Source organism: Ochlerotatus camptorhynchus, unplaced genomic scaffold (assembly GCF_037179485.1).
Source record: "Ochlerotatus camptorhynchus isolate MF236.1 unplaced genomic scaffold, CSIRO-AGI_Acam_v1.1 ptg000250l, whole genome shotgun sequence".
NCBI lineage: Eukaryota > Metazoa > Arthropoda > Insecta > Diptera > Culicidae > Ochlerotatus > Ochlerotatus camptorhynchus.
The window spans coordinates 962024-972760 of record NW_027040740.1 but is presented as its reverse complement, the minus strand read 5'-3'; the positions used below and the strand labels follow the sequence as shown (position 1 = coordinate 972760).

The window sequence follows — 10737 nt, the reverse complement described above, 5'->3', positions numbered from 1 at the left end:
CATACAGCGATACAGCGGTAAACGCGCAATGTACTAAAATTGCGCTAAAGGGCCACCCACATTAGATCCGTTTGCGTTGCGTTGACGTAAATTTGACAGTTAGACAATAGAGATTGCTGACGTTTATCGTACGCACACTACGTCACGTAGTGAACGATGAAAACAAATCATACTTTAGCAATCTCTATAGATTTAGCTGTCACTTTGCCGCAGCGCGTCCGATCCGGATCTAATGTGCGTGGGCCTTAACCGCTGCCGCTTTGCCGCTTTCCTACTCACAATCACAGAATAGAAGGGGAAGTGCAAACAAATCGATGAATCAAAACGTGGTTCGTTTTTCTGCTCAACAAGCAATGTGTTGTGGTTTGTGGTAGCGTTCCACACGGGCTTTCCTGAGAAGCGAACACCACACGTATCATATTATATTGACGCGAAGGGGAATTATTGACAATAATATTGATGATGTGAATACAGAAATATTGTCAATACCGAAGCATTGAATGTATTGACAATACGAATATTGCCAATAAAAGCAATCGTGTAGGGTCCACTAGAGGGAGAAGCAGATAGTACACATCGAGGGGCTGTCAACTTGAGTATTTTCGATTTATCTACCCGACTTGAAAAGGTGTATTTTGTATTTTTTCGTATTCATGTATTTTTCGGTTTTCTGTATTTTTGTATTAAAGTGTATTAAATTCATTATGAAATTTATTTTTCGTGTACGAAGTATTTTCGAGGTATTTATGAGTATTTTATCAGGGTATTTTAGTTTCAGCGTGTACGCATTTACGTATTTTTTTTTTTTTGTATTTTCCGAAGTGTGTATTTACAATAAGGTGATCCAAGAGACGTTTCGCAGTGGAACTGACAGCTAGAAATCAAGAGTGTGATTGATTGTTGATCATACCCCGTTCACGGCGGTGATACCAACAATCAATACGAAACTAACGATTTTAAATTGGCTCACTACTTGACTAGCCTATTGGTCCCAAGCAAACGATTAACGTGCCCCATTATAGTCGAAATTCTACTACTACACAATGTTAAACTTCTAAATGTAACTCCTATAAGATGCAAGAAGAGAAGGTAAAGTATTTGTATGATACATAAAACATGTTAATTTAGCTTTCAGAGGGTCACAATAGCGACTAGTTGTAACGATGAGCAACGTGATCAATCGAGCGAGCAATCAGAAATCATAAAATCGCTAGTTGTGACCTTCTGAAAGCAAAATTGATAAATTGTGTATGTCATACACAAACTTTACCACCCATTCTTGCTTCTTTAAAAAAAAATTATCATTACAGTATCTCATAGTTTCATAATTCCAAAAATTAGCATTTTAGCTGTAATGAGCAATTGCAAGCCTGGCTGCAGTATCTGGGAGTGATGATTGATGACCGGATAAACTTCAACCGCCACGTCAAATATGCCTGCGAATGCCATCTACGCGATAGCTAGATTCATGCCGAACAACTCTGGTTCCAGAAGCAGCAAGAGGCGTCTTCTGGCCAGTGTATCGTCGTCGATACTGAGGTCCAACCTGAATTTCAGCGCTGCTAATGAAGCAGAATCATAGGAAACTGAGCAATACGATCCGGCTCATGGCCATGCGAGTTGTGAGCGGTCGAAACGCCGGAGCATCTGAGCGTAGAGAGGTACCCGCCCTTAACATGAAGAATGTCGTCCATGAAATGTGTCGAGAGGAGGGCACTTGGAACTTGGAATCTACCTGGTCCATACAAGGTGTGAAGATCTAGCCCTCACGTATGTGTTGATAGCGGGAACAAGGTGGACATTGCGGGAGAGGATGGTCACGACGTCATAACTCTCGAAAACAAATTTGCGAAATATGAAGAATAGCAAATCCTAGCTATGTTTGCATGATGATTGCGCTTGATTGTATTCTTTTGTAAAGTCTTTTGGAAATATCAGCAAATAATTTGATCAAATCTCATGCTCCGTAATGGTGCCCTTTATGTTGTGAAGACTAGTACTTCAAAAAGGGTAACTTATGAGGCAAGACAGGGTACCCGGGGATGAGATTTGAGCTCAACTCTTTCAGCGTGAGAAGCATGGATACTAAACATTTACGCCATGCCCGTATTCAGTTAAACATTATGAATGCAAAATCAGTCATCAAATTGATTTCATTGAAGCAAGATTAGTTTTCCGTTTGATTCAACAGTGTAAAATTTTGCTCTCATTTTTGCTGTGTTAACCGTTAAGTCAACCAAAATGAGATCAACTGGAGTATTCAAAATAACTTACATCATAACAGCAAATTTTGATTTCAATTTGATCTCCAGCTTTGCTCGGGAGAGCAGTCACGCAGATTATATCGAAGCCGCATGAGCAATCAATTTGATTTGCTCACGGATGATGAGAATGATCCAGGAAAAATTCTAGTAAACTTTCCCGGCTTAATGCCAAGAAGGAAAAGATTCCCCCTATTGTGATAACCACTTTCGATTTACATGCTTATCGCATGGAACTTTTGAACTTCGTGAAATTAAAGTTTTCGCTACAAATTGGACGTCGGGGAGAATGCCGTGTATTGGCTGAAACCTTGGACGGATTAAAGTGTCTTCTCAAGTATCTTACTGAGAAGCAGCATCAATTTTTTACTTACGACACCAAAACTGAACGTGTGTTCAAGGTTGTCATGAAAGGGCTGCCCAGTGATGAATCCCTGGATCAGATCAAAGATGAACTGGCAAAATTACTTGGAGTTGTGCCACTCCAAGTAATCAAAATGAAAATGAAATCCCGTCCTGGCGATTCGCGCAACAGGATTTCTAATGATTTTTATTTAGTTCACTTCAAGTCTAGTGAACTAAACAACCTTAAGGCCTTAGAAAAAGCTAGCCTTATGCTACATGTCCGAGTGAAGTGGGAACACTTCAGGAAGACTGGAGGAAATTTCCAAAACCTCACCCAGTGCCGTAAATGCCAGGGATGGGGTCACGGAACTAAAAATTGCTACATGCCAGCTAAATGCATGAATTGTGGTGATTCCTCTCACGCAAAGGACGACTGTCCTGTGAAGGAAGATCCTAAGAAATTTAAATGTTCAAATTGTGGTGAAAACCACAAATCCAATTTTTGGTAATGTAAGACTCGCAAAGCGATCCTACAATCTCCTTCTAAGCGACAGGTAGGAAACGCTCCACGGGTAGAAATTAAAATACTAGCCAGCGGAATTCTAACGGGAATTTTGGAATTTTTCACTTAGGAAGCATTACTGCTCCTAAAATGGAATTTTTACAGAAATCATTAATTGACATGATTACTGATATGCTTAAATCTAACTCCATTTTGATGCTATTCAAACTGGAGTAAAATTTGCGAACAATATTGTCAATTCAGTAATGGATTTTAAATCATTAAATATTTTAAATGTAATAATATTTGACGTAAAACCAATAAGAATTTCATTTTGTTTTGGCTGCAAAAAGAAATCATTATTGTTTCAACAATGCAGTTTTTTGTTCCTCAAAACCCATAGATTGTTAAATCAAAAAGAAAATCTTTTCGAATTTACAAGAGCTTTCATGGTTTTGACGTAAGCTGTCAAATTTGGCAGCTGATTCAATAACAAAAACATTTTTGTTTTTAAAAGAGATTTCTTGTTGATTCAATCATATTTATTTTATGAAGTCTGACAATTCACGCAGTAGAAATAAAAATATGTTTATTGATTCAAAAATAATATGGCCAATTTTTTTTATGTTTTGTTTTCTTTTTCATTGATCACGCCTTGCTTCGGAAGGGAAGTAAAGCCGTTGGTCCCCGGTTCATTAGTTGATGGGTCGATACGTAGGGTCCAGGTGTGGGAGCTGCCTTCCTGCCGTCGGGAACATTGGTACTCAGTACGGAAAACAAGATCGACGGAAAAAAAAAATCTAGGAAAAAAAAACAGAAAAAAATATTATATTTAGCAACTGCAGCTCGAACTGCAGCATACTTACTTACATTTTGCACTTATTTCCCGAAATTCACAATAAAAACAATAGCGTTCCACCGCTGAATCAAACGAGAAAAGTTTTTTTTTATTGTTTACATTTTTGTCCGGGTGAAAACGAGGGAATGGATGGTAGTTAGTTTTGCATTCATGACCCGGGGAATGGACACAGCAAATAAATGCTTAATTAAAATCAACTATTGTTGGCTTAATAATAGAATATTGTTATTTTTACAATAGCTGCAGTTGAAAAGTGGCTTATTAAAACAAAAAGAATCCTATTTTGAATATATATGAATAATTGAAACAACAAAATACAATATAATTTAACCGGAATTGTTTGTTTAAATACAACTAAAGTTTTTTTTTTGGTTCAATGCAAAAAAATTCTGTCCGTGTAAAGATAATGAAGACGAGCTATTTAACTTTTTGATAGTAACGTGCATATTGCCGTTATAACTGAAACCTTCCTTAAACCTGACCATAAGTTTAAAAGGAAGCAAATTATTTCATTTATAGAAATGATCGTCTTGATGGAGCCTGCGGTGGCGTTGCCATCATTGTTTATAAACGAATTAAACATAAAATTCTTTCTTCATTTGAAACTAAAGTTTTTGAAAAAAAAAAATTTGAACAACTTACGTTTATAGCTGCCTACTTGCCATTCCAATGCGTAGGCCAGCAAAAAAAATTTCTCTAGGGTGACCTTCAGAAACTTACCCGTCATAGGTTTAAATTCTTCATTATTAGTGATTTTAATGCAAAACACCGCTCATGGAATAATGCTCAAAGCAATTCCAATGGCAATATTCTGTTTGGTGATTGTTCTGCGGGTTATTACACTATGCAATATCCAAACAGCTCAACATGCTTTTTTTTCAGCAAGAAATCCCTCAACTATTGATTTATTATTAACTGTTTCATGTCAACTTTGTAGCCAATTGGTTACCCATGCTGACTTCGGTTCTAAACACCTTCCAGTTACTTTTGAAATATCCCAGGAAATAATTTCTAATCCCAACAGCTCTACTTTCAATTACCATAGAGCTGATTGGAAACAATATTGAACATTTATGGAATATAACGTTGATCCAAACATTCCTTTGCAACCAAAGATGAAATTAATTATGCTCTTGAATCTCTGACTACTTCTATAGTTGAAGCAAGAGCTGCCTCAGTACCAAAATGCGAGATTAAATTCGATTCAATTATAATAGACGACGATCTTCAGCTCTTGATCCGTCTTTAAAATGTCCGTAGGAGACAATATCAAAGAACACGCGATCCTGCCATGAAAGTTATCTGTCGGGATTTGCAAAAAACAAATTAAAAAGCGATTCTCTGCCCTGAGGAACAAAACTTTTGAAAATAATGTTTCTAAATTAGACCCGAGTTCAAACCCTTTTGGAAACTCACAAAAATTTTGAAAAAAAACCTTCAGCGCTTAAAGAAGGTGGTAAAATTTTGATCACAAATTCGGAAAAAAAAGCTCAGAATTTTGCTAAGCAATTCGAGAGTTCCCATTATTTCAATTTGGATCTTACTAGTCGTATTGAGAATCAGGTTGCTCGGGATTATCTGAATATTTTCTCTCGGGAAAATATTTTTGATGATTCCTGGGGGACTGATTTGGACGAAGTAAGATTTATAACTAAAAAGTTTCATAATATGAAAGCTCCAGGTGATGATGGAATTTTCTATAACCTCATCAAAAAACTCCCAGAGAGTACCTTGTCTTTCTTGGTAAAATTATTTAACAGATGTTTCCATTTGGCATACTTTCCCGATAAATGGAAAAATGCAAAAGTTGTTCCAATTTTGAAGCTGCATAAAATCCAGCTGAAGCTTCTAGCTACCGTCCAATAAGTTTGCTTTCTTCAATAAGTAAACTTTTTGAAAAGATAATTTTAAATAGAATGATGCTTCACATCATTCTATTCAATTTTTGCATATGAGCAGTTTGGATTTCGCCATGGGCATTCAACTACTCATCAACTCTTAAGAGTTACCAATTTAATTCGGTCAAACAAATCTGAAAGCTGCTCAACTGGAGTTGCTCTTCTAGACATAGAAAAAGCATTCGACAGTGTTTGGCATGAAGGTTTGATTGCTAAATTGAAAAGTTTAATTTTCCACTCTATATTATGAAATTAATTCAAAATTATTTAACTGACAGAACTCTGCAGGTAAATTATCAAAATTCAAAATCTGAACGACTACCTGTTAGAGCAGTAGTTCCTCAGCGTAGCATTCTTGGGCCTATATTGTATAACATTTTCACTTCGGACCTCCCTGATTTGCCTCAGGGTTGCCACAAATCTTTGTTCGCTGATGACACAGGCATTTCCGCTAAATGAAGAAGTCTTCGTGTTATTTGCAGCATACTGCAGAAAAGTTTAGATATGTTCTCTCCTTACTTACACAAATGGAAGATTTCTCCCAACGCTTCCAAAACTCAACTTATAGTATTTCCATATAAGCCTAGAGCTTCCTTTTTGAAACCTAGTAGTAGTTACATAGGTAGTCACTATGAACGGAGTTCCAATTTCCTTGTCAAACCAAGTGAAATATCTTGGGTTAGTACTTGACCAAAAAGCCAAATGTAACAAATATATGAAATGTTTGTATCCTCTTATAAACAGGAAATCCAAACTTTGCCTGACGAATAAACTTCTAATATTTAAACAAGTTTTTAGACCGGCCATGCTTTACGCTGTGCCAATATGGTCTAGTTGTTGCACTACCAGGAAAAAGCACTTCAAAGGAATCAAAGGATTCAGAACAAAGTTCTGAAGATGATTTTTAAGCTGCCTCCCTGGTACAGTACTACCGAGGTACATAGAATTTCGAATGATGAGACTTTAGAACACATGTCCAACAAAATAATTAATAATTTCAGGCAAAAATCGTTGCAATCCTCAATTGCAACGATTAATTCTATTTATACTTAGATAAGATTTAGTTTATGTTTTTAGTTTTAAGATTTCAATTGTTATACTGACATGCACTGCCGTTCTACGCATATCTGTCCCATGTTACTTTTGGACGTTTTTCCCTTTTGTTCATAAAACAGTACTTTTTAGGTAAACTTTCGATTGAGAATAGAAAAACGTGTTATTTGTTTTGGGCTTATTTCAAAACATCAAGTCTAATTGTCTCATGTTGAAATTCTACCATTCTACCAGTGGCGTCGCGTAACCTTACTTTTTACCTGTTCAACAAATTTGAAAACGTTATTTAGGATCATGTTTTTGTTCAAATCAGTTTCAAAAAGTATAGGGTCTTCTCGTTTTACTGATTTGTATCCATTGGAACCAATATTGTTTTGTTTGTTTACGTTTTGAGAGTTGTTGAACAGGTAGATTGAGGTAAGGGCGACGCCACTGCATTCTACGCATAACTGTCCCAGAAAGAATTTTTTACTGAATCTTTTATTAACGAATCGATTTGAGTGCACGAATGATTGAAACAGGATTTATATGATCAAAAGAAACTCAATGAGTCATTTCGGGAAGTAGAAGCTTTATTTTATGATGAAAAATATTAAGAGAAACGGGAGTTCATATTACACCAGATTATAGTTCAGATTTCAAACTGTCCATTATTAGAGTAATAATAATCAATTGATAAGAAGGAACCAAAGACAAAATAACATGATTTAAAATTCAATTGTATGTAGCAACGATGTACAAACATCTTCCAATATTGGCATGATTACAAAAGTACGTATTATTGTCTAAAACAACTCGAAGCAACGCAGTTAACAATGATGGCACTTTCTGTCACTTGATGTGTTCATTCATCTAGTTGATAGCTGCTATCATATTTTGTAGTTAAAATAAGGTTCCTGTTGACTGATTCAGAATATCCGTTGCCGTATAGTCCTATCGTAAATTTAGTCGTTAGAATGTTCTCAATATACTACCGAGGATGCATTTGGTAGAATATAACGAAATCCTTACTGTGTATGTTAACTTTTCCAAAGTCTTTCTTGAAATCATCGAAGTCCACGATCGACAATCTTATTGTGTTCTACACAGAGCATTCATCATTTGTTTCTCAAGATGACCATACTTATAGGCTTTAAAGATGTAACAAACGACGATCGCAGCAATGTCAACTCACTTATTGTTGGATTCTGTTGATGATGCAAACCAATGCAAACTATCCACTTTCAAAATTTCGCGGAGCACTCAAGCACGCTCATGTAAACACAACCACAACCACAAGGGTAAAAACGTCAAACGCAACGTGGCCATCAAAGCAACACGGAAAGAAATAGTTCTAAGTGGGACTGATATGCGTAGAATTTCCTACATCATAGCCAATTTCTCGGCATAACAGTCCCACTGAATTGTTATCGTATAAAAATAAGCTTGACTAATTTCATTGAAGGTAATTTCTGTAGTTTTCACTAAAACAAATTGATTCTGTTGAAATATGAACAATGCACTAACTTATTTTAACTAATATTTCTTCCAATGAGCAGAAATGATTCGAAACACGATTTTCTCAGATGTTACTTTTAGAACATGGGACAGATATGCGTAGAACGGCTAAAAAAACAAACGGTTTAAAAAAAAACTGTTTAACATAATGTAAAAACACTTACATATATATCATAACAATTAAGGCTGGTAAGTGGCTGTAGTAACTAGAGCACCTAGGTTAAAATGAAATGTAATTTATTTTGAATTTGGAACAGAGTTAAAAAAAATAAAATATCGAAGCCGCAGCGTAAATGCAGAGAGGAGTAGCTATCTAGCAACGCCAGCTAGCGCTGATAGTATGAGAAGTGCATGAGCACAGCCCCCCCCCCCCCCCTCCGAAGTAGTCGCTTCACCGTGGAGAAAGTAAGAAATGGGTTTTAGTGGAGCTGCACTAGGCAACTAGTGGATACCACACCGTGCCAACTTCACTACAGGCCAGGCTTTTTGAAACTTTGCTAAACGTAAACCTTACTAAAAAATAAAAATGAAAAATAACACATACACCCACTCACACGAACATACACACACAAGACTAGGATTTCTTAGAATTGAACAAAACTATTTAGGTCAATATACTCAATACTGGTTATATTACAACAAATGTGTATCGTATCGAATCCACATATTCTGAAACATTATTTAGCATGAAGAAAATTACAAATTATACTGTCAAGATTTTAGCATCAATGCAAAATTTACTTTCTTAATGACGGATTTTTAAAATATGAAAATGTGTTCTTACTCTCCTAAACTTAGGAATCGTATATTCTTTGGTAGGTTGTCATTTTGTATAATTAACAATGTGAGCCATACATTAACTATTCCATTAACTAGCAGTTGTTGTATATAAATGCTTTTTGTTTACTTAAAGGTTCAACTTCTGCATATACAAACATAAAGCCCTATGAATCAACTCGTATTGTTCGGAATTTTGTACCATACCTCCACGTTGTAGCCTAAGGTTGCATACGATACCGAGTATATCTACACAAGTTTGACCACTGTTCCATACTGTCGAATGTTGCTGGCTTTCATTTGGTGCTTCTGACGGTTCAAAATCATTTTCCGAGTTCTTTTCAACAGGTTGTTCTGCTAACTTATTGGCGTTTGAAGATGAACGCATTTGACTCAAACCATTGATGATTGCGAGCAAGCAGCCTGTTCTTCCAATACCTGCAGAGCAATGTATGATCGGCAATGAGCGAATTCGTTCATGGTTTCCTACTTCTGGTCCATCGTCAAAATCTTTGGAACAATCATTATCAAGTATATCGAGACTCATATCTAGCAGCACATCTATATCTTCCGGAGATCGATGATCTGGCCAGTCTGGGAACCAATAATGATATATTGTATAAAAGCTTCGCTTTTCTTTTTTTTCTTTTTCATCCCGACACGAATAAACCACTAACAATTTACGCATAGTGTATCCATTTTTACGACATATACCAACATTTTTGATGAGAAAATAGTTAAAATCAGTGCTGGGTTCAAATGGCTTTGCTTGGTACGGTTCTGTAAACTGTTGTATGTCGGTTATAATGGTATCTCTATTCGCAAGTACTGCCTGTGCATTCACATTTGCTAAACTGCAAAACACTATTGAATCATTAAGCTCCTGTGGAAAATATACAGAACATTTTTGCCTATTATTTTCTACAAAATCCGTCAACATAATTAGTTTCTGTTCTACATGCAGGAAATTTCCATTGCGACATGATGCTGCCTTCGCAACGTTCTGTTGTACCATAAGCCAAAACTCGTATATAGTATTCGCCATGGGGCCTTGGGTAGCAATGTAACTATTGTTGGTATAATCCGAACCCTGAAAAAAGACAATCAAGAGTTAAACACATGTGAAATGTTGTAGACCACATTAGAGAGAAGCAACTAGAAGGCGGGATTTCATTTTTAACACTCTTTTGAAATAGATTTTGAATTGCTGAAAATGCTACGTACCGATAGATCTCGTGAAAACTGCACAAAAGCCTTGTTCGCGTGGAAAGGGCATTACAAATTTTGTTTACAAAAGCTTATGTGTAGTTTTCAAATGTTACGTCTGAGATATTCTAATTCTAATTTTGTTTCCCATACACATTTTTTTAGCGTATAAGTTTTACGTTATGTTTCGAATATTATTTTTTAAGCTGAGAATTTCCTTTTGCCTGGTTTTCCTTCCATGTATGCTCAGCCAATGGACTCAATCTAAGGCATGCTTAGCATACACAGTTGTACACACCAACTGCTCATTTGTTAATAACTTTTCACTTTTTTTTTACT

The 10737-nt window shown here is 36.1% G+C and overlaps 1 protein-coding gene across 1 annotated transcript in view; it reads right to left on the bottom strand.

Moving 5' to 3' along the window:
• Nucleotides 1–9018: 9018 nt before the first annotated feature.
• PTP-ER (Protein tyrosine phosphatase-ERK/Enhancer of Ras1) overlaps nt 9019–10737 on the bottom strand; it is a 41515-nt gene continuing 39796 nt past the window's right edge. The window contains exon 4 of the mRNA XM_065226392.1: nt 9019–10282. Within this exon, the coding sequence (XP_065082464.1) occupies nt 9323–10282 (960 nt within the window). The 3' untranslated portion in view covers nt 9019–9322. The remainder of the gene's footprint in view (nt 10283–10737) is intronic.